The sequence below is a fragment of the Triturus cristatus genome, chromosome 9 (genome assembly GCF_964204655.1).
Source record: "Triturus cristatus chromosome 9, aTriCri1.1, whole genome shotgun sequence".
NCBI classification, from domain to species: Eukaryota; Metazoa; Chordata; class Amphibia; order Caudata; family Salamandridae; genus Triturus; species Triturus cristatus.
The window spans coordinates 317,841,549-317,867,133 of NC_140592.1; the positions used below are offsets into that span (position 1 = coordinate 317,841,549).

Genomic DNA, 25,585 nt, shown 5'->3' on the forward strand with positions numbered 1-25,585 from the left:
ATGCTTGGATCAAACACTTGGAAACCTTGAAACCATACGGATTGAATGAACGCATGGAATATCTATGTTATCTTTAATCCATGACTGATTGAACTTTTGTTTCACAGCAATAATGTATTTAAGAACTTTCACTACCCACTTGCAGTTCACAACCTATTTTTTCTAGTTTACACTTTGTATTACCTCGCTTGATACCTTGCTTGTTTCATTGATTGTATTTGCACAATGCTCTTTTCAGTAATTGTGTTTGCACCATATTTTTTATCTATTAATAACAGAGTCAGGTTGTTTTCTCATTCATTTGTATTGATGTATCTCACTCGTTTAACACTATACAGTTGGGTTATACCGGTTAACAATATAGCTGCCATACCAGTTCATATGATAGCAGTCCTATCTCGATGTCAGTCACTTAAGCACAACAATGTAGCTACACACACAGCGGGCGTCTTTCACCACTGGACCAATCGATATTGCACAGAGCGACTGCACTCATAAGTGACCGCGCATCTTTTGGCTATTCTTTCGCATCTATTACACCTGTAACAGAACTATTGTATAACGTAACTTTTTCACCCGCGAGGGCGTTTTATAACCGGGTAATGTATCATGACGCGCGAGTTTCATCTACGGCTTAAACAACACACCACTGGCTGATACAGCATGACAGTATCTGCATTCGAGCACTGGTACTAAACTTATGTAACTACCTGCAGTTTGGGTTAATATCTAATAAGGCATCACGTTGCAAGTTTTGTTCACGGCCAACAATGTATCTAGTATTTACACAGTTCCTTTAAGCACATCTTGGTATCATTGATCACTACGCACCGGCGTTATATTTTCGTTTTTTAACATGATTGAACATCACCTTTAACATCACGTGATCATCATTCATCTGAGCATGAGTCCATTAATACCATAGTAAGAACACCACCAAACTTAAGTTAACATGAACTGCACATGAAGCAATGTACAGATCATCCTAGTATTTAGAGAAGTCTCCTCTCAGTATTTTATTTTGATTACATTACAACTTTGTTCCCCGATGAAGGGTATACCACCTGAAATGTTTTGGAACATCAATAGGACAGTTGTACAATAATCTAAATATTAAGATTATGTGTGGATTGCAAAACACGTTTCTGTAGTAGGGGATCTCTGTGTATAGTCATAATCTAGTGAATAGTCCCGCCCATGTGCGGGGACCCCGGAGCAATAAAAAAAATAATCTCTTAAGGTGTCAAATCATGCAGACCTGCATCCACCTTTAAGAGAGAATTTAATTTAAAGACAGATAATGCAGCCTATATCCACAGGCTACACTGTCCAGTACTTCAACTAGAAAATTCCACCAACATTCACAAACAGCACTGCCTGTCCAGCTTTTCTCCACAAGGGAAAAAACCCTGCCTCTACCAGCAAAAGCCTCTGGAATGATAGAGAGGAAGGAATGGACAGACAAGCCCCATAGGCTGCCATTATGTGGCTCAGAACAGGATACTGTGCCTTTAAGAAAACTTTCCAGAACTTTCCCAGTATCCCAGAATGCACAGCAGGTCCCTTTTACTTTCAGTTCTTTTTTCTGGCTCCTGCTAGCAGGACCCTGGAGCATTGAGCTCTCCCTTTTCAAGGGTTTATTTGTCACTTTTCAAGTGATTTAGTGTTAGTAAAGTCCTTTCCTTCTGGTGTTGTCAGCATGCCTGGCTTGTTCGACAAGTGTCCTGATTGTGAAAGGAAAAAGGCTAAGTCAGACCCACACAGGGTGTGCATCGTCTGTCTTCCCCAGTCCCACGTGCCTGAGGAGTGTGAGATCTGCCGCTCTTTTTCAGCCAGGACCCTGAGAGAGAGGATGAAGATCAGGCTCCAGGTCCTGGAGGACAGAAGGCTGAAGGCACGAGGTGGGTCTGGAGGGGCTGATTCTGCCCATGCTGAGGCCTCTGGGGGGCTCCCCAGGGGCAGGAAGACCAGCAAGCGTCCCCACTCCCCATCGACGTCGAGGGCGTCGACGGCAGCGTCGAGGGGGAAGACTACGGTCTGTTCGCCGTCTCCCCAGGGCTCTGGGGAGAAGCGGCATCGACGTTCGACGTCGCAGGAGCTGAACAGGCCGCCGTCGACGACATCGGCATCTTCTGCGACGACGCCGTCGACGTCGCCGTCGAGCCATCGGCGTCGAGATCAGGCCCGGTGTCGGCGCTCGCCGTCGAGGGGAGAGCGCCGCTCGCCGTCGGCGAAGAGAAGAAGGTCGCCGTCGAGGCGATCGACGTCACGAAGATCGACGTCAAGGCGATCGACGTCAAGACGATCGACGTCACGAAGATCGACGTCGAGAATATCGAGGTCGAGAAGATCGACGTCGAGAAGATCGAGGACGAGAAGATCGACGTCACGAAGATCGACGTCGAGACGGTCGCCGTCGAGGCGGTCGCCATCGAGGCGGTCGCCGTCGAGGAGGCAAACGACGTCGCGGAGGCGGTCGACGTCGAGGAGGAGACCGACGTCGCAGAGGGGTTCGTCTTCGAGACGGCGCAGGGGGAGCCCTGACGCCAGGAGTAAGAGGGGAGCAGAGTCACCGGGATCAGTGTACTCCGTGGTGTATACACCTCCTCGGATCCCTACGCCATCGCCGCCTCCGCCACCACCGACTCCTCCTCCTCCACCGCCACCACCACCACCGCCTCCACCACCACCGCCTGCGTCACCGCCTCCACCTCCCCCTCCTCGGCCTATACCGCCTCGCACTCCATTGGGGCCACCTGCAGTTCCGCCGCGGTCGGTCTCCCTGCCCAGGTATCCGACTCCACCGCAGGGGACGCCGAGGCCGCGACATCCACGGTCGCCGGGCCCGGCTAGACCGGCGGACAGGCCGAAGCCGAGGAGGTCGCGCTCCCGCTCCGTCAGGAGGAGAAGGTCGCGGAGCCATAGGCGGTCGTCGTCATCAACATCAGGACGACGCCATAGGAGGCACAGGTCCAGGTCGCGCACAAGGTCCTCGGCCAGGGATTTCTCACCGACGCTGTCGGACTCACCGGGGACTAGGTTGTCTCCTGTGGACGATCTAGTCTCCTTCCAGGAGGTGCTGCTGAGGGGTGCAGCAAAGTTGGGGATCACGGTGACGGTACCGACACCCACGACGTCCGTGATATTCGAGACTCTACACAAAAAACACCTGTCGGTCCAGTGCATACAGTACTTGGGAGCCTCCATCGATACGCGGTCAGCAAGCGTGTCTCCTTCGGAGGAGAGACGGTTATCACTCCTTCGGAAGGCTCAGGACCTCAGGACTGCTCCATCGACGACAGTGAGGAAGGTGTCTTCACTGCTGGGATCGATGGTCTCCTGTATCTTCCTCACGCCTCACGCACGGCTGCACATGAGACCACTGCAGGAGTGCTTGGAGGATCAGTGGGATCAGAAGACAGGTTCTTGGGACGACAAGATACGGCTGTCTCTACATGCTCTTCAGTCTCTGAAGTGGTGGTGTTTGGCGGAGAACCTCCTCAGGGGGGTTCCCTTCCACAAGGACATTCCCACGAAGAGTGTCGTGACGGATGCGTCTCTCCAAGGCTGGGGAGCGCATTCCGGGGAATTGCAGATTCAAGGAAAGTGGTCCCCGTTGGAGTCGATGTACCACATCAATTTCCTGGAACTCAGAGCTGTCTTCCTGGCGTTGAAGGCCTTCCTTCCGTCCTTCCAGACCAACTCGCTGCTGATACAGACGGACAATACAACCACTATGTATTACCTCAACAAGCAGGGGGGGTCGAGATCGCGCACTCTGTCGCAGGAGGCGCAGGCGATCTGGCACTGGCTTCTGGCCCGAGGACTGACGATTACGGCCACGCATCTGCCAGGGGTGCAAAATGTTCAGGCGGACGCACTGAGCAGACTGATTCAGGAAAACCACGAATGGGTCATAAACGACGAAGTACTAGGAGAAGTCTTCGCAAGGTGGGGGACTCCAGACGTAGATCTGTTCGCCACCGCCGAAAACAGCAAATGCCGAGACTTCGCATCCAGGTACTACCAGCAGGGGACGCTGGGGAATGCGCTATGGATCGACTGGTCGAACAGCTTTCTGTACGCTTTTCCACCCATTCCCCTGATTCCGGCGGTGCTCTTCAAACTGTCCCAGTCAGGGGCTCGGATGATCCTGATTGCTCCGGAATGGCCCAGACAGTGGTGGTTCACGGACCTACTTCACCGGTCGCTACTTCTTCACATACGGCTGCCATGCAGGCCGGACCTTCTCACGAAGTTCGGGGGGCAGATGGTGCACCCCAACCTCTCGTCTTTGAGTTTGGCGGCATGGCTCCTGAGATAGTGCAATATGGCCATTTGAATCTACCAGAAGATTGTATGGACATACTGAAGGAGTCTAAACGGCCTTCCACTAGGACGTCCTATGCCTACAAGTGGAAGAGGTTCTGTATCTGGTGTAAGTCCAAGAGCTTTGACCCTACGACATGTAAGGAAGATGTCATCCTTCCATATCTTTTACATTTGGCGCAGTCCGGCCTTAATTTCCATTCCATGAAGGTTCATCTGGCTGCTTTGACTGCTTACAGGAAATGCCCTTCACAGACTTCCTTCTTTCAGATCCCTGTGGTCAAGGATTTTTTGGAAGGCTTGAAGAAAGTGTTTCCTCCTGTCAGACTTCCCTCGCCTTCCTGGGACTTGAATGTGGTGCTGTCCAGACTAATGAAGGAGCCTTTTGAACCCATTCACAAGGCTTCGTTGCAGCACCTATCCTGGAAGGCGGCGTTCCTAGTGGCCATTACATCGGCCCGCAGGGTGAGTGAACTTCAGGCATTATGTTGTCAAGAACCTTATACTGTATTTCACGCTGCTAAGGTTGTTATGCGTACTCACCCTAAATTTCTTCCTAAGGTTATCTCTGATTTTCATGTCAACCAGACCATAACTTTACCTACGTTCTTTCAGAATCCCTCTTCGCCAGCGGAAAGGTCTCTCAATTCCCTGGATGTTCGGAGGGTGTTGAAATTTTATCTTGATAAGACCAAGGATATTCGTAGGTCAGACCAATTGTTTATCAATTATGGATCAGTCAGGACCGGTCTCGCGACCTCTAAGCAGTCCATCTCTCGGTGGATTGTGTCCTGCATACAATTGTGTTATCAAAAGGCTAATAAGACCTTAGGGGGTAAACCTAAGGCTCATTCCACCAGGGGCAAAGCTGCCACAACTGCTTTGCTGCGTAATGTTCCGATTGCAGAAATATGCAAGGTGGCCACTTGGAAGTCGGTCCATACCTTTGCTGCGCATTACTGTCTGGACGTGGATGCCAGGGCAGATCCTCAGGTTGGGCAGGCTTCGCTGCGAAATCTGTTCGCACAGTAGTGGTATTGTTTTGTATCTTCTCCACCGCAGTTTTTGTGTGGGGATGGGCTTGCCATTCTATTCACTAGATTATGACTATACACAGAGATCCCCTACTACAGAAGGAGTGGTTTATTTTCTGTAACTCCAGTTCTGTAGTAGGGGTATCTCTGTGATAGTCATAAGCGCCCGCCCTCCTCCCCGGTGGAGAGATGATTATTCATGTAAGGAATGCTACAGGTCTGGCGTGCTACGCCTTCAAAAAGAACTGAAAGTAAAAGGGACCTGCTGTGCATTCTGGGATACTGGGAAAGTTCTGGAAAGTTTTCTTAAAGGCACAGTATCCTGTTCTGAGCCACATAATGGCAGCCTATGGGGCTTGTCTGTCCATTCCTTCCTCTCTATCATTCCAGAGGCTTTTGCTGGTAGAGGCAGGGTTTTTTCCCTTGTGGAGAAAAGCTGGACAGGCAGTGCTGTTTGTGGATGTTGGTGGAATTTTCTAGTTGAAGTACTGGACAGTGTAGCCTGTGGATATAGGCGGCATTATCTGTCTTTAAATTAAATTCTCTCTTAAAGGTGGATGCAGGTCTGCATGATTTGACACCTTAAGAGATTATTTTTTTTATTGCTCCGGGGTCCCCGCACATGGGCGGGACTATTCACTAGATTATGACTATACACAGAGATCCCCTACTACAGAAACGTGTTTTGCAATCCACACATAATCTTAATATTTAGATTATTGTACGACTGTCCTATTGATGTTCCAAAACATTTCAGGTGGTATACCCTTCATCGGGGAACAAAGTTGTAATGTAATCAAAATAAAATACTGAGAGGAGACTTCTCTAAATATGATGATCTGTACATTGCTTCATGTGCAGTTCATGTTAACTTAAGTTTGGTGGTGTTCTTACTATGGTATTAATGGACTCATGCTCAGATGAATGATGATCACGTGATGTTAAAGGTGATGTTCAATCATGTTAAAAAACGAAAATATAACGCCGGTGCGTAGTGATCAATGATACCAAGATGTGCTTAAAGGAACTGTGTAAATACTAGATAAATTGTTGGCCGTGAACAAAACTTGCAACGTGATACCTTATTAGATATTAGCCCAAACTGCAGGTAGTTACATAAGTTTAGTACCAGTGCTCGAATGCAGATACTGTCATGCTGTATCGGCCAGTGGTGTGTTGTTTAAGCCGTAGATGAAACTCGCGCGTCATGATACATTACCCGGTTATAAAACGCCCTCGCGGGTGAAAAAGTTACGTTATACAATAGTTCTGTTACAGGTGTAATAGATGCGAAAGAATAGCCAAAAGATGCGCGGTCACTTATGAGTGCAGTCGCTCTGTGCAATATCGATTGGTCCAGTGGTGAAAGACGCCCGCTGTGTGTGTCATTAACCTGTGACAGGGCTTATTAATGCCCAGGGGGACGCATCCCATTTCAGGATACGCAGGCAATACATATGATATAACGTACCGGACCGGAGTACGTTATCCCAGGAGCACATCTAAAACATCGAACACTCGCAATTATCATATAATCCTTTGGTTGTGCGCGTACAAAAATCATACTAGTGAAGTAACCATGTGATTAACATTATTCCAATAGAATCTATCACATTAGCTCATATAGATTTTCAGTCTTACATATCCACATCATAATAAACACTTTCCAAACATTTTTAATACAAATTAATTGCAATCATGCTTCCTTGTCAAATATCCAATTACTAAATAATACATGTTTCAGTACACATCTAAGGTCCTTTGCCTCACTGTTCATAGTGATAATAATTGGTACAGTTCTATATATAAACTGCCACAAACTGTATTCCCATTATGGCATTTAATTATGAATAGATTCACAGAAGATTACTAAGTAACACATCAAAACACCAATTATTTCACATGCTTACCTAGATATTGTTTGGAAAAGAAATCACCTGTAATGTGTGGAAACCACTTTTTAATGTTGAAACAGAACTATGGCTCTTTTTTTACTTCTTGTGCTGATTTTAAGAGAAGTGGCTGTGTATAGACAAACATACCAAAACAATATGCTTAGAAAAACATAACCCAAAAACACCAAAACACAACCTTTGTTACATTGAACTGACATCTACTGTCATACATTTATCCTAATATGTACTATACAAACATAACCAAAATCAGGCAGTGTGTCATTTATTAATTATTGTTCACAATTTCTCGCCTTAAGTGTAACCACCCTACGCGGAACAACACATACCAACCTAACATACAATACCAAAACTGCTACCTCAGTCCTCAAAATACCTCCATCTTCCATATGTTTAATAAATACCATAAAATTGTAATACCCAAGTATCAATTCTCTCCCTTAAATCCACTCAGTCTCATCCAATCCTTCAGCTCTCTCTGCCATCACTATGACTCAAGTCAGGTATTACAAAATTGGTGAGTCATAATTTTTTGTTAGTCTAACTTCAGCACCAAACCAGCTTACTCATCACGTTGCTGTCACCTAAAAAAACAACTCCATTTGGTATCAAACTAAGGTAATTTTTGACAAATCTTATTCCAACCTCAAGGACATTAGACAAAGGCATCAGTTTAAACTCATCTCTCGTATACTGTTGTTACTAAGGAAAATCTACACCCTCACATCATACTTTCCAATTCCTACTCATACATGTCTGTCTCGTGGCCCCGCAGAGTCAAACTCTTGTCGGTCCTTATTTCCACAGTTTTTACATTGATACTCCTGCCTCAAAACCGCCAATCCGCACTCACAGGTAATCAGCCCTTTTAAAAAAACCTTCATACCTACTCCAACCAATCCGATAACTATCACTATCCAAACGAAAAGAAAAGCTAATCCTCTTTTAGCTCTCACACTAGATTCTGTTGGAAAAAGAAGAACTAAAATTTTCAATAGAGCAATATGTCGCTCATATAAATGTCCAAAATAAATAAATAACGGATTCTCACAAGTAACAGAGATCATCATAGAGAGAAAATGCAAGGCTGACGTCCACTGCCATCAATTGCATGTTATTATATGTGTAATACGTCTATTGCACAATCGGATGATGGGTCAATAATGAGCATAATAAAAACCGTGCCCTAAATGGACATCAAAGGAATTGCGCATCGCATATTTACCTTTCCCAATCACTTAATATTCAATATTTCATCTATAAGTAGTAGTCAGTATGTTTTAAAGAGTTTTTATTTGGACGTTGCTTGATATTGCTGTACGAAACATTCGTGTTTTTAGCTGTGAGCAGTGGTTTTTAATAACTATGCAATAAACGTATTCTGATTCTGGTCTGTTGAAGGTATGCTCACAAGTAGTAACTGTTCTGGAATAGATAAAGTGCATTTGTAAATCTAAAGTATCACAGATCTAGATGTCCTCTCAAAGGTTTTAAATTGAAAAAGGCTTTATTTCACCTTCAGCAAACAGATTTAAAAATGTTAATTATTTGATGTTTCTTTTATGACAGAGAGTATGCCAGTGTTAATTCAAACTCCTTTCAGAAATGTAGGGAGCCTCAATAAGTGGAAAACATAATCCCTGATAGCAATCAATGCTATACAAGTCTTTGCTTCCGTGTAAAGTGTGCTGGAGTCAACAACCAAGTGTTAAGTGCTTCTGGTGCAGATGCCAGTGTTAAATTGTACAGATTTGTAGCAATAATGAACACTTGTATGCACTTCCTTGCCAAACTTACATACAATGCAGACAATAGTGAGAGGGCAGAAAGCCATAACACAACTCTGTAGGGCGGTTCATACTAACTTGGATGTGGACGTTTCTATTGTACAATCCAAATGGATGCATGCCTTGGGCAAAAAAGCTTGTGGATAAGGCTGGGAAAGTGTGTTAATCTATCTCCCACAGGTCTCAAGTGGAGCCCAATTCAAGCTCTAGATGTTTTACTTTTTGCATAGGGCATGCCTCACCCCAAAAAGTATAAAGATGATGTCACCCACCACCAGATGAATGCCCCAGATGTCGGGGTGAGGGAGCTGAGTTTTATCGTGTGTGCATGCCACTGGGAATCAAATTACTTGGAAAAGGTGATAAGATACTTGGAGCAAATCACAAACAGAACTGGACTATTCAACGCCAAATGCTGCCTTTTGGTGGGGTCATACTCTTGGCCACAAAAGGGCAGGATAGCAAAACAGGACAAGATGGCAAATAAATGTATAGATTTGTCACTTAATTTCGCTAAAAGGGGCATTACCATTACTTGCCGATCCCGGCTGGGATCCTAAATACTGACTTGGTTGAAGCTGACATTGCACTGGGCTGAAATAGAACTGAACTGAACTGAACTGACAACTACAAAAGATTAGGTAAGAGGTAACATGCTTACAAATGGGAGGAATTTTCTGACTTCCTACCGTGACCTATTGATGCAAGGGAACAATGATGATCACCTTGGGTTTGGGGGGGGGGGGGCGGGAGAAACGATGGAGCGTCGTCCATGCACATGAGTGGACTGCTCCAAATTGTCTCCTGTTACATGCCTCAACAGTGAACTGTAGGTTATGCCAGCAATGGGTGTTTGATAATTATATGTTCTCCCTGCTTTTACCATCCATATTGCTCCTTCATGCAATGCATTACCCTGTTCTCTGAATCCACTTGGGGCCATATGTATCAAGCCTTTTTCCCGTTTGCAAACGGGCAGATTCTCAGAATCGGTCCGTTTGCGAATTGGAAAAAGCCTTTTGGGATGTATCATCCCAAAAGGCCATCGTAAAACAGAGAATTGCAAAGGAATTGCAAATTGCGATTCCTTAAATGCAATTCTGGAAGCGCCAGCAATTTGCTATTTGGCCTTAAGGAATTGCAAATTACCACCAACTTCAAGTTGGTGGTAATTTGCGATTTTCTTTAAAAAAGCATGTTTTTTTGATTTTTTTAAAAGTGCAATATGTCGCACATACATGCCTTTAGGGCATGTATGTGCGCAAAATGTGCACACATGCATAATTCAGGGGTGCAACAGGGTGTCCTTTTGGCACCCTTGCAACCTTGAAATTGCATTCTCAATTTGTGATTCTCTAATTGGTAATCGCAAATTGAGAATGTCTTCCCATTCATTCCTATAGGCCTCCTAGCCCATGGGAATGAATGGGAAGGTATTCCTTATCTGCGAATCTCAATTTACGATTCGCAAATAAGGAATAGGTAGGATTCGCAAAATTTTTTGCAAATCCTACATACATTGCATTTTGCAATTCTCTAATTGCGATTCGCTAAAAATCGCAATTTGAGAATCACAAAACTCTTTTTTGATACATATGGCCCTAGATGATTGAGATACACGACGTACTGAAATGTTATAATCTACTCGTTCTTTTCAGCATGGTGACTGACGACGAATAAGAATCATATGGATGACTTTACATGTACCACCTTGCAAAGCTCATTATTTTGTACTGTCTATTGTACCATGAAGAATGTTACAATGAAAACTAATAAAATACATTAAAAAAAAAAATACTTAATTGCCCAAGTTCCTTGGAATACTGTGTTTGCCGCTTGGTTGTTTTGTCAGTGTTAAAGACATCAGATCAACAGGGATGTCAGCGATGTCATTAGTGATATCTTTATATTCATGCGTGAGGTAATAAATAGGTCAATTGCAAATGTTTTTTTCAGTCTTAGCTAATGATTGCAGTGTGTACAATTTCACTATTATCATGTCCTCTTTCAGTATAAAGTTTTTGTCAACACAATTTTCAACAGTTGGAACTGTAAGTTGTCTTCTAATCAAGATGTTTTAGATGTTGATTTGATCATCTCTTTTAGCTTACCCGCACCTTGCTTTCCATGTGCAGCACATAGTCATTGGACATCTTGTTCAACTACACAAATTAAACTGTATGCTACTGTTCTCTCTGTAAGATTTCACCATTAAACTATGTACAGTCAGCAATGGTGCCCACTAAACACAGACAACTTTTTAGCACCTGCTCCTGACGTGGTTGATAAAAAATAAATTTGAAATAAATCTTGAAATTTTACATAATATTAAGTTTAAAAGATGTTTACTTCAAGGAGTTCTGTTTTTTCTCATTGATTAGTAAGTGATTTTAGTAGCATACATCCATAACTTCTTATATCTAAAAAATATATGCCCATGTGATCCTTGGAGAGAAGAAGGATAATTTGTGATAACAGTGAGCGCAACGGGCTAGTAAATAATGCAGGATACTTATCACTAGAACTAAAGCTTTTATGTTGAAATAGCATTTGTTTTGCATAATATCATAAAAGTTGTCATGGCACTATTGGTGAATATTTCTCTTTATGTATATTATTCTACTTCTATTTATGTATTGTTCAACCACCATTGAAACTGTGATGTTTTAACCATCTGTAAATATTGTTTCTCTTTTTTTGCAGGACTCAAGCAAGTCTTATCCTCATGATGTGTCCCGCAGTCCTCAAAGCCTAAGTGATACTGGCTACTCTTCAGATGGAATTTCTAGCTCACAAAGTGAGATTACTGGCCTTGTCCAGCAAGATGAAGAACAGTTGAGTGGAGCAGGGCAGTTGGAACGGAGCCCACTAAGTCCTTCTGAACTTAACAAGCTTGAAAGCTCTGTTCGTCCTCTGTTAGAATCCAAGGGCATTTCCCGAGAACAAGCAGGAAAAATGTTCCATGAGTTACGGGAAGAACAAAGGCAAAAACAACGCCCATTGTCACTTTCCATCTCACCTGAAGCTTTCGACTCAGATGAATCGCTGGAAGACATCATGGAAGAGGATGAAGACTCTATGGAATGGGAGAAACAAAGGGACTTAAAGGAGACCGTTGAATCCTCGGATGATATTGGCAGCAAGATGCGCCATGACTTTGTGGAAGACAGCAGTGAAGGTGGTTTTTCTCCACTACCAACCAAGCAACACAAGGCGGAGTTCACTGCTGAGGAATTTATGAGGCAACAGATTCTGGAAATGAGTGCTGAAGAAGATAATTTTGATGATGATGAAGAAGAATATGAACATGTCAAATATGTCAGTACTAAAAGCAACCACAAATCTGACTCGGAAAAAAGCAAAGATGTGGCTTCATCCAAAAGGCGACTTCCTCACAATTCCAACAATATGTATGCAGAAGATGGAGAAGGAATGGAAGTCATGGAAGATGAGGATGTGACAGCTTCACAAGGGGGACTAAGGCGCTTTAAAACAATTGAATTAAATAGCACTAATAATTATGGTAGAGATATAGAATTGAGCCATCAAACAGACCTTAGTTTAGAACGAGAACCTGAGTTAGAGATGGAAAGTTTGACAGGTTCTCCTGACGAAAGATCACGGGGTGAATATTCTTCAACATTACCCGCAACAACACCAAGTTACACATCAGGCACCTCACCCACTTCCATTTCATCACTAGAGGAAGACAGTGATAGTAGCCCTAGTCGAAGACAGAGACTCGAAGAGGTTAAGCAGCAGCGAAAAGCACGACATCGCTCACATGGCCCTCTGTTACCAACCATTGAGGACTCTTCTGAGGAAGAAGAGCTTCGAGAAGAGGAGGAACTTTTAAGGGAACAGGAAAAAATGAGAGAGGTTGAACAACAGCGCATTCGAAGTACTGCACGTAAAACAAAACGGGACAAGGAAGAACTGAGAGCACAAAGAAGGCGGGAAAGATCTAAAACACCACCTAGTAATCTTTCTCCTATTGAAGATGCATCACCAACAGAAGAACTCCGGCAAGCTGCAGAGATGGAGGAACTTCATAGGTCCTCCTGCTCAGAGTATTCACCCTCCATAGATTCAGAGGCTGAAGGCTTTGATATCATAGCTTCTAAGCTGTATAAATCAGGCAGTGAGTACAACTTACCCACCTTTATGTCGCTGTATTCGCCAACAGAAAAAACAGCTGGTACCTCAAATTACCAATCAAGCAAGCCACTCAAAAGTGCAGAAGAGGTGTATGAAGAGATGATGCGAAAAGCAGAAATGTTTCAGAAACAACATGGTCAACAAACTCAACAACACATGCCTTACAATAACAACTATCAACAGGTTGGATATCGGATGGAGGAAAACCAGAATCAATTTGAATATCAGTATATTGATGAGTACAGCTACGACAGTGGCCAAATGGGCTCTAAGCAAAATGACTACCAGAATGAATTATCTAAATCGGGAACAGTCTATGAGGAAATCCTGCAGACATCACAGAATATTTCCAGGATGCACCAGTCCTCATCGCTTGATTTGTCTATGCAAATGGAGGATAAACCCAGTATAGAAAAAACGTTCCAGGAAAAACAGTTTCTTAATGCAGAGAGCGCGTATACAGATATGCTAAAACAAAATAGTGGTCCGCTTACTCCTGGAACAAGTCCAACTCAGCTATCTGCACCTGTGTCATTTTCCTCTTCTGAAATCAGTTCCGGAAGACATATTCCTGATGTTAGAGTTACACAACATTTTTCAAATTTGGCCCACCAGAAACCTAAACTGCATAGCTCCCCTTCAGCACCCAGCTTAGGATCAAAGGCTGTGCCCACTACATGTCAGTATAGCAAAGGTTCCAGCACTGCAACAAGTGGAACTTCCATAAATCAGACTTTCATAACTGATGTAACAAGTGCTCCTGTAAAGCACAGTAGCCCTCATTCAGCAAGTAGTTCAGATGTGACCTCTGCAACTCCGAGCAGCAGAGGTTATGCTCATTCAAAAGTGTCCCCAGATTATTACAGCTCAAATGAAGAGCTTCATCGAACAAAGAGTACTTCTGCCATCAGTGAGTCAGCAAAAGAAAAGCCCCAGCAAACAAGTGAAAGCAAATCAAATGCATCTTTAACATCCAAGGTCATTTCTTTCTTCAAGAGTCCAAGCCCACCACTATCTCCTACTTCCCCAACACAAAGTCCCACTCATTCTTTTCCAAGAATAGTTAGGCCCTCTAGCCCTGTAACTGGAGATAAAGCAACATCAGAATTTTCCTCTCGGCTGCAAAGTGCAGGTAAAACATGCACTGCTTCTGTTACTTCTGCCACTTTAACATCATCTCCTATGGTAGCTCAAGGAACGCAAACGCCTCACCGGTCTGGTGCTCCTCGTCTATCCCGGCAACAGTCATCTCAAGAAGAGCCATTTATGGTCATCACATTAGCATCAGATACAGCAAGCCAAACTAAACCTATAAGTGTTAGCTCATCAGCATCCCCTACCACCACTCCAACCAGACTGAGCCGTCACCCCTCAATACAAGGTCAACAGGAACATTCATCATCTAGTTACACCAGAACAGTAATAGAAAGAGCACCAACTTCCTCGTCAGCCATCAATGTGAGTGCTGCAAAAGGGCATGCTTCCTCTGCCCCAGAAACAAGTGTAAATACATACACCTGGGGAGCATTGCCTGCTGAGAACATTTCTTTATGTAGAATATCTTCTGTGCCTGGAACATCAAGAGTAGAACCTGGACCAAAATTGCAAGGTGGCAGTGCTGTTGACCTTCGGACGGTTATAAAATCAGCCCCAATCATTATAACGGACCAAGGGATGGATCTTACATCCTTGGCTACAGAGTCAAGAAGGTACTCCCTCACCATGGAACAGTCTCCAACTCGACAATCTACAGCCGTGCAACCCTTGATAGTAAACCTAAATTCCCAGGAACAGCCTCATGCTGTTATAAGCACTGCTACTACAGTGAGCATAACAGTTGCATCATCCATGCTGGTTTCACAGCCAAAGCAACCTACAGTGTATGGTGATCCCTTCCAGAACAGAGTAGACTATGGGCAGGGAACTGGAAGTGCAGTGTGTCTGACCCAAGTGAGACAGATGGAGCATGCCGGTCAGTCTGGGTTCATAAGAGGTACTGTGCACAGTGGTGAAACGTCAATTTTTGAAGAAAAGGCAGATGTTACGGGCAGTCCTCAGCACACAATGTTCACTAGATACAACTTGCCTAACCAAATGACAGCTTTAGTTCAAAAAGAGGTGGTAGCTATTCAGACCACACACGCTCAAAATGTTGTTGCTGTCAACACCATGCCTAGGCAGATTCAACAGGATCAACGTGTAGGTTCAACAGAGATGTATAGAGGGTTTCCAATGGAAATCAAATCTCATACTCCTCCCATGAACATTCCTGACAAACAAACTCATGACATAGTGGTACAGTTGGATGATATGGCAGCAGGTACGGTCACTAAGTTAGTTAAAGAAGAACCCTCTGCTAATGCCTTGGACCTTACAGGAATAAAGCCAGAAAGTCAAGTGGCATGCTGCGATGTAGTCTATAAGTTTCCTTTTGGCAGTAGTTGCACTGGTACTTTTACTCCACCACCCAAGATGCCCGAAGTAAATACCATGGATCCAAATCAAGTTAGACGCCAAGGAGTCCAATATTACGGAAACAAAGGACAAGATATTTCAGAGACATACCCCTATCGTGACCCATCAACTGCTGCAGCTCAGAATGTGTACGAGGAGCAAAAATATTACCCCCAAAATGTCACTGGACGACTGCAGCCATCTATGTCAGACACCAACCTGTCTGAAATTGGTTTGAATTATTTCCCTCTAAAGAATGATCAATCATTCAATGGTGCAGGCGGGGATGCTGCCATAGACTTGACAACAATGAATCATTCCTACAGCACTGGTTTTACTGACTACATTGGTCAGGGACTGCAGTATGGCTCATTTACTGATCTCCGCCAACCCACAGATTTATTAAACCATTCACTTCCAATGAGGCGGTATAACTCACTCTCCAATATCTACTCTGACTACAGGTATTCCTCTAGAGGTGATCTGTCTAATTTCCAAGAGTCAAGCCTTGCTCAGTATAGTGCAACCACAGCTCGTGAAATCAGTAGAATGTGTGCAGCCCTCAACTCTATGGACCAGTATGGAGGAAGACACGCAAACAACCCTGATCTTATGCAGTACGGACCCAATTCAATCAGTGCTGGAGCTGTACGAAGCGGTATTATGTCTGCTGAACAAGGCATGAAATCAAACATGTTGTACAACCCTAACTTTCCAGGAATCCGGCAGAGTTTTGGGAATTTAGCCCAATACAATGTACCTGGTGCTCGCCTCGGAGCGGTAAGGCAGATGTATCCTTCAACAGCAACAGTAAGAGCAGCAGATGGCATGATTTACTCAACTATAAATACTCCTATAGCTTCAACGCTTCCCATAACAACACAGCCAGCATCTGTTTTGCGACCAATGATTCGAGGTATATACAGGCCCTATTGCACAGGAAATCTTGCTGCTGTACCATTGGCAAGTCTAACCAGAGTACCTCTCAGTGCTCCAAGGATTCCACTCCCAACCCAACAAGGCCAATATCGATACCCAAGTCCTAGCAGGTTTCCACCGGCATCTACTGCCTCAGTGATAGAAGCGCCTATGTATTTGGGAAAGCCAGTTAATGCCCATTCTGGGAGTACTTCTGCAACGACTGATAGTCTAGCGACAACTGTACCTCCCACACCTGCTGCAACTGTTTATAAAGCAGAGCAGTTAAGTTCTGGAATGCTGGATGACCCCACGATGGCAGCACAAGGAGGGCAAAGTGTCACTAAAGATGTTGGCCAACCCCAACCACCAGTTCAAAAGCAACAGCTTGAATCACAATCATCTGCTATCACAAGCAGAAGCAATATGGAAAAAGAGGAAAAGGAGAAGGAGGAGGAGCGTCAAAGAAAGCAGCAAGAACATATCCTTCAAATTGAGAGGGAGCGAGTGGAACTGGAAAAGCTGAGGCAGATGAGACTACACGAGGAACTAGAGAGAGAGCGATTAGAATTGCAACGCCACCGGGAGAAGGAGCAAATGTTGGTGCAAAGAGAGATACAAGAGTTGCAGTCAATCAAGCACCAGGTACTGCAACAACAACAGGAAGAGCGGCAGACACAGTTTGCTCTGCAGAGAGAGCAGTTAGCACAGCAGCGTTTGCAGCTAGAACAGATACAGCACTTGCAGCAACAGCTGCAACAACAGCTGGAGGATCAGAAAAGACAGAAAGCAACTGTACCTGCTGCTTGTGATGCGACAGTAAAGGTTCCTCCACAGACTGTGTCCGAAATAGCTATAGAAATGCAAAAAACCCTGGCCCAAAATGCACCATACTGGCCACCTATGAGCCAACCATTTATGGCAATGGCTGCCCAAGGGCAGGAAATGCAAGCACAACAACGCTGCTCTGCCCCTCACCGTCCACTCACTAACTCTGCATCTGACATGTCCCTACAGACTGAAGAACACTGGGAAAGCAACAGAGGCATTAAGAAAAGAAACTCAATGCCTCGCCTGAGGGATGCTTATGAGATGGATGATGGTCATGAGCCCTACATTGTCAAGAAGATAACGGACAGCAGTGTCCAGACTGACGATGAGGATGGAGAAGAAAGGTATTACATGTCGCGGCGACGTCGAACAAGGCGCAGCACCGACTGCAGTGTCCAAACAGACGATGAGGACAATGCTGAGTGGGAGCAGCCTACACGACGGCGGCGGTCTAGGTTCTCCCGCCACTCGGACTCTAGCTCAGATGGTAAACATGACGTATCAAAGGGAACATCAAGTATAGCCATCCAAACTACTAGTGATTGTTCGGTGCAGACAGAGCCTGACCAGCTACAGAGAGTCTCTCCATCCATACACATAACCAATCCAGACCCCAGGGTGGAGATTGTAAAATATATATCTGCTCCTGAGAAGACCCAACGAGGAGAGAGCCTGGCTTGTCAGACTGAGCCAGAATCTCAGTCTCAAGGAATTGTAGTCCCTCAGCTCAATGTCCCTACAACTATCACGCCATACTCTTCCAACATACAAATAGCAACATCTGGACCCTTGGATCCCAATATGTCTAGACAACAAGGGGTTGGAAAGTTTGAGAAGAAGAAACCTGATCCTTTGGAAATTGGATATCAGTCTCATTTACCTACTGATTCTTTACCTCAGCTGGTGGCACGTCAACCACCAAAGTCCCCGCAAGTGCTGTATTCGCCTGTTTCGCCCCTCTCCCCTCATCGACTGCTGGAATCAACATTTACTTCTAGTGAAAGGCTCAATAAGGCCCATGTAACCCCGCAGAAACATTTCACGGCTGACACTACCCAGCGCCAGCAAACCCTACCTCGCCCCATTAAAACCATGCAGAGGTCACTGTCCGACCCCAAGCCACTGAGCCCTACATCTGAGGAATCTGGAAAAGATCGATTTTCGTTATATCAACAGCAGTTGCTGCAAAGCCAGGTAAGAGCGGGTGCCTTTGTTTTGATCGTTACATTTGAGAAAAAGTACATTTGCTAGTTCATTAAGACAACAGCTTTAATAAAAACATACCAAAATTGAGACAATGGAGCATAAGGTCTCTCAGCATTGCTTAAATGTACAAGAACCTGTTCCACCGGCTTGTATGAGGATTCAAAAGTGACATACTATTTTATGAAAATGGTGCCTTCTACTAGAAAGAAAACAAGGCAAGAAGACAGTTCTTGCAGTATATTTGTCGGGTCTGGCCTAGGATTCAAGAACGTTGTTGCCATTCTTAGAGTGGACAAGGTGTAAGCAAGGGTGTGCAGGGGAGACTGGGAACTACTGACAGGTGGTGAGATAGTTATAAATAGAGTGTGCTGAGTGCAGATTGTGTGCATTTTTGCACGATCATGAAATAGGATAAGATATCCCCAGCTTGGTAAGGACTGGACAAAGGCCAGAGACTTAACTAAAGTGTCTGGCAATTACATTGTTGACAATGGTTGGGATTGTGCATGATTACCAACATTCATTTATGCGTAATAGTTTTACAAAAAGTATTTTTGTAAGGTCTTTTTCAGAGCAAGCCCTCTGCCATGTTCACATATAACAGGTTTATTCTTAATAGTTAAAAAGAAAACATCCAGCCAAGGGATGGTAATGCTATTTATTTACTTAAATTGTTGCTCAAACTTAAAGTACCATCTATGGGAAGGCTATGTAAAGAGATAATTATTTCTCATACAGTAAACAGAAGAGACCAGAGTTCAGGATAAGCTATCGAGTCTGGGATGAGTTTAGATAGGTCATCTTAGAACAAGGATATACAACAGCAGAAGAAGCCTTTCAAAATGAGAATTTACATAGTACCCAAAATGGCCTCACAGGGCTCAGAGCCCTGTCCATGAAATTCTCTTCCAAGCAAGTAGTTTGCTGTTTTCCTAGAGTGCTACCCTGGAGGAGCTGAAGTCTGATCAGTGAAGAAGTGGGGAGTGAGTGAGAGAGAGACATAGAGAGTGAGATAGAAAGTGCATCCTTGATGAAAGGAAACAAACCGTGGCTTTGCTAGGAACTGGAAAGAGATGTATGACTGCTTCTGCAGAGAATGACCCATGCGGACACAATCAGATCATTTGAGTTGAGGGCTGTGAGAGTGAAGGCCAAGAGCTCTCCACTAGTACCACCTACTGGGGGAAGTGTGAATAGCAATCACAGCTTGAAAAAACACTAATGCCAATATCCCTAAGAAAGGCCTCGAAAGCTGTGTGGTGGAAACTGATGTTACTGATTGCTTAACAGCTCTTGATCTACTGTGCTGGATGTAGATAGAGAACATTGTGATTTGCCTTTGTAGATAGATGTTTTTAGCAGTGTCCTGATAACATTTCAGCTCTACACAAAAGTAAAGAGCAGGTTACAAGAATCTGAAGGGACCCATCTTGAGCATGTTCAGTATGATCTTGGTGCAGTGAGAAACTGTAGAGACAGCACTAAGCAATCCACCGCACATGGGTTGCTTGGGTGAACACAGTACTGAAAACACTGAGTACCAGGATTAAAGCTAGCAAGGCTGAGAAATATTACGCATTTAGCAGACTAGTTGCAACAAATCAAATCCTGAGCAATTGTTTGGCAGAGTTTGATATATTTAGCAAACTGAACTTACAAGGCTTGCTGGTGCAGTAAGGTGGGTGTCAGCACTATGGTGCCTGGAAAAGGTGCTGGATTATGTTTCTAGCAGCATCCCAGCGTGGGAATACGAATACAGCTTTACACAAAGGTCCCTAAAGTGCTGGTTTGCACAGGGACCCTGGCACTTCAGGTTACATGAAGACAGCACCCAGGCTAGGGAAGAAGCCCACTTAAAAAAGTTTACAGTTTTGCCTTTGAAATGAATAACGTTAACCAAGTTCAAGCTCCAAGGCTATATTGAAATCCCATATTTCCTGCAGCCTAGTGGTAATGTGAGAGGATAATCTCATTCATGTATTTGGAAATTTTAGAGGATGACCCAGAGATCCCGGCTAGGGTGACAGCCATGACCCAAATATACCTCCTGGAATAATTGGTTAATAAGATCTGAATGGCTGCTGTCAGGTGCGCTGGCAACGTGAGGCTATGGTGGAAGATGGTTGATTAGATCTCTCCAGTATCACTTCTCCAGCTCCTAAGCATTTCCGCATTTAATGAAATTCAGAAAAACAAACATGACCGGCACTGGTCCCCGCGTCTGTGGAAGGAAGGGTGGACATTTGTCAAGGAAAAATAGCTGTTTGTTTTCATCAATCACTGTCATGTGCTCTGGAAAGTGACTTTCTGGTGGAATATCCTTGCAGCAAATTACAGAAGCCACACTTGATTTTTTTTTTTGTAATTTCTTTTTAGCAACACCATTTATGGGCGCTAGGTGTGCTTGCTGCACTTCTCCGGTTGTGAATCTGTGATCGGGTACATACATGACTGATATGTTTTTCTGTGCTCTCCAGTTGTAGGATACATAGCCGTGAGAGATTTCTAATTTATATTAATAATTTTGAGCGTTTTTATTTTTTGATTTTTCAGTTTCCTCCCAAGTCACTGGGGTTTAAACTCTGCTCCAAATGTTATTGACAGATATTTGAAAGATATTTGTAACTGAGTGCCTTTCGCACTTGGAAAAAGACACAGCTGCATGTTAGTCATGCTCTCAGCCTCATTATCAAACCATCATGGATAGAGAAGCAAAGAAGTTCAACTGAAGAGGCTGGACTAAAATTCAGATGTGGGTCTCTTTCCAAGAGCATGTTACTGAGAGCAGAAAAAGCTACAAGAGAAGCATAACACAAGCACTCAACTTCTCATCATTAGCACAAAGAGAAGAGGACAAAAACTTCCATTGGTCGGTGTTGGAAAAGTTAGAGCTGAAGCCTTCGTTGACTTTTACATCCTCTTCATGTGATTTTTTTATTGGATGTCATAAACATTAAAACATTAAATAGCTCCATCTGTGTGCAAGATCCCAGAGCGATTGTAGCAAATGTAATTGTCAACCAGGCAGACAATACTGCAAAGCTAATACGGCGTCAAAAGCAGCAAGAAATGCCCTGTTCCTGAAAGTTTTAATTATCTGCAGATGAGTTAATTGCCAATACTCTGCAAATACCCTCCGTGCTTCTTCCTATAGATGCAGATCACATTTTCACCCGTGTCGGGATTCCTGAGCAATAAAAGCAAATTAAAGTCTTATTCAGACAGACATAAGTAAAAAGATGAACAAGCTACATGGTAGGACATTTAGAGTCCTGTTCCTGAAACCTATACGCATAAGCCCCAAAACCGATCCTAGGATGCTTGTTTCCAGTCCAGGGAGGACCTGGCTCGGCAGTTCGGGATGGACTGTTCCCATGAGGCACAGGGTCAAGACTGATTTGCATATGGCTGGGTTCAAACTGGAATGGCATGGTGAGCAAAAAAACTATGGATTTAGGCCCAGATCTCTGTACTGAGGTGATTGTATGACATTGTTCTGCATTCTGTCCATCAACTGTTGTTTTTGCATTTGTCACCCCGCGTGGGACGGGTATGCCCAGAAGTGGGTCCCGAGCTCTCCGTGACACCTGGCTGAAGAGGGGTGAAACCAGGATGCTTGTTTCCAGTCCAGGGAGGACCTGGCTTGGCAGTTTGGGCTGGACTGTTCCCATGAGGCACAGGGTCAAGACGGATTTGCATATGGCTGGGTTCAAACTGGAATGGCATGGTGAGCAAAAAAACGATGGATTTAGGCCCAGATCTCTGTACTGGGGTGAATGTATGAGATTGTTCTGAATTCTGTCCATCAACTGGTGTTTTTGCATTTGTCACCCCGCGTGAGACAGGTATGCCCAGACATGGGCCCTGAGCTCTCCATGCCACTGAAATTAAGCTTTCCTGGCTGAAGAGGGGTGAAACCCCGAAACCGGTCCTAGGATGCTTGTTTCCAGTCCAGGGAGGACCTGGCTTGGCAGTTCGGGCTGGACTGTTCCCATGAGGCACAGGGTCAAGACTGATTTGCATATGGCTGGGTTCAAACTGGAATGGCATGGTGAGCAAAAAAACGATAGATTTAGACCCAGATCTCTGTACTGGGGTGAATGTATGACATTGTTCTGCATTCTGTCCATCAACTGTTGTTTTTACAGAGAATGCCAATCGCCTGAGTTGGGTTGTTGGGCTCGCCCAGCCTACTCTGAAGAGACGCGATGACCACATCTAGCCTTGGCCCCGGCTCGAGGGACTGGGGACTGTGTAAATAGGGCACACCGGCCCCAACAATGAGAAGAAGGGTAATGCCCTGAAAACTGTGAAGCCAGGAGGACAGGTGCCCAATAGCGGTGCGCAACCATAGCAGCAGAGAAACTTTGGAGACTGATGAGAAAGGGCATGGCCTCTACAGAGTAGCCGGGTGTGCTCCGTGCTGCTGGGCACTCCTTTGGGAAGCTGGATGAGTTTGCTGACCCCGTGGACTCCCTGGTGAGACAGTCAGAACCAGGGTCCTGTACACTAGTGCCGCACTTTCGCTGGGCTGCCACTAGTGGGACGATACCCAGACTGCTTGCCTTTTCTGCGGCATGGATAGCCCGTTTTCATCTATGAACCCCGATAAAGAGGGGTGCGGCTGCTCCCACGAACGGGGTACTTACGACTGCCTGCAGGACACACAGCAATGTTACAGGCAAGACGGAAGCTACTCTCCGGTAGGCCCTATAGGAAAAACAACTAAGAGACACGACCAGGACGTGGTCTTGACAGCGGGCTCTCAAGAGGGAACTGGGAACTCTGCCACGCAAGATATTCTACAGGCGAGTACGGCCTCCAGTGAGAGGCTGGAGGCGAAAATTGACTTGATTGGCATGGATCTGGGAATTCTGCAGGATGACTACAGACGCCTTACCAAAAGAGTGTCAGCAAACGAGCACCAATTGTCGGGATCCACTCCAGCTCTAGCTGCCCTGAAAGACCAACTGGCCATGGTCGAGGCGAAAGTGCGCACGTTGGAGTTTCGGGCGAAGGATGCCAAAAATCGCTCCCATAGAACCTACATCAGAGTGGTGGTCCTGCCGGAGAAGGTAGAAGGGACCAACATGGTGGACTACTTGGAGAGTTGATTGCACAGAGAAGTGGCACGTTAGGGTCTCTCTGCCTTCTACGCGCTCGAAAGGGCTCATTGGGTACATGAGGCCGCCCCTGCCTGGGACCCCCCACGCACTGTGGTGGCGAGACTCCTGCGTTATGAGGACAGGGACCACATTCTGGCACAAGCAAGATGCAAACGTTACCTCTGAGTAAATAATGGTGGGCATTTCCCCCGATTTTTTTAGAGAAGTGCAGAGGGTGCAGAGCCAGAATATCGAATCACAAATATCGAGTTGCCAAATATCGAATTGCAAATATCGTGGGTCAGAAATATCGACAGCAAGAATAATCGTGGTCAAGAATATCGACTTAAGGTTAGTAATATCTATTTTAAAGATATCGAAGTGTTATATTTCGTTTGCAAAAATATAGTTGTTTAAAATATCGTTTGCTTATTAATGTTATGTATTTTGGCATATATTGTATATGTATTTGTTGAATGTTTTTTTGTGTAAGAATTGTTTGTATTTATAATATATTTGTTACATTCTTAGTGGTTATTAATTTTATTTTTATTTGAATTTTGCATTTTTAGTTCTGTAGCAGGTTATGGGTTTATAGGGGAACAGGGTGGGAAGTAATATAATTATATTAAATGTATTGATTATTTTTCATTTATTAATATTTGTTTAATTGAGATGTTGTAGTGTTAAAAGTGTAAAGTAATTTATTATTAATTAATTAATAATTAGTTGTTCATTAATTTATTGTTAATTAATGATGGCGATTGTGTAATTAATTGTAGGTGTGTATTGTGGTGTTTATAGGTGTTAAGGGTGGGAAGTAATTTATTTTTAATTGATGAATTAATAATTGTATGTTAATTAATTTTAATTTAATTCATGGGTAATTAATTAAGGTAATTGTGTAATTCATTTTAGGTGTGTGTTGTAGTGTTAAGGGTGGGAAGTGATTTATTTTTATTTGGTGAATTAATAATTTGATGTTAATTAATTGTAATTTAATTAATTGGTAATTAATTATGGTAATTGTGTAATTATTTTAGGTGTGAGTCTTCGTGTTTATAGGAGTATAGGGTGGGAAGTAATTTGTATTTAATTAATTAATATATAGTTGTTAATTAATGTTAATTATTTGATATGTATTTTGTGTAATTGTTTTTTTTTGTCCGTTTTTACTTTTAAAGAGGTAAAGGGTGGGTATTAAATACATTTTAATTACTTTATTGTTATTTGTTAATAGTAATATTTTTAAATTCATGAATAAGTTTTAATTGTGTTTTAATATTTTAGAGTTTAATTTAGGTGTGTGTTGTGGATATCATAGTGTTAAAGTGTGTGTAGTTAATTACTGTTTATTAGTGTTTTTTATTAGTAATATTGTTTAAATTGATTATTATTTATGTTAAATTTGGGGGGAAAGTAATTAAAAATGTTGAAGTGTTTTGTTATTGGTGTGGTGTGCTAGGGTAGGAAATATAATAAATACATTCATGTATTAATTTATTTGTTTGTAAATATATTCTAGTTTGAAAGAATTGTTATTTATAAATGTATTCAATATTTCATATTAGATATAATATGTCGGTTTTTTATATGTACTTAATATTATATATTTTTTTCTTTTTATATATTTAATATATTTGATTTTTCATTTCTAAATATTGTTAATTTATTTTTATGATTCTTTATAATTTCTAATGTTTTCTATTTTTGTTTTAACTGTTTGAGTGTGAATAGTAATTGTTGTCTCTTTGCTATCCAACACTTTCCCTAATGTTGCACTCACTGGAGTGTGAATAGTTATTTTTACCTCTCCGCTGTCCAGCATTTTCCCTACTGTTGCACTCACT

General features: G+C 43.5%; 1 protein-coding gene across 1 annotated transcript in view; it reads left to right on the top strand.

Moving 5' to 3' along the window:
* The window catches only part of BSN (bassoon presynaptic cytomatrix protein), an 841,563-nt gene that overhangs the window by 671,372 nt on the left and 144,606 nt on the right, over positions 1-25,585 (top strand). The window contains exon 5 of the mRNA XM_085625028.1: positions 11,767-18,618. Within this exon, the coding sequence (XP_085481154.1) occupies positions 11,767-18,618 (6,852 nt within the window). The remainder of the gene's footprint in view (positions 1-11,766; positions 18,619-25,585) is intronic.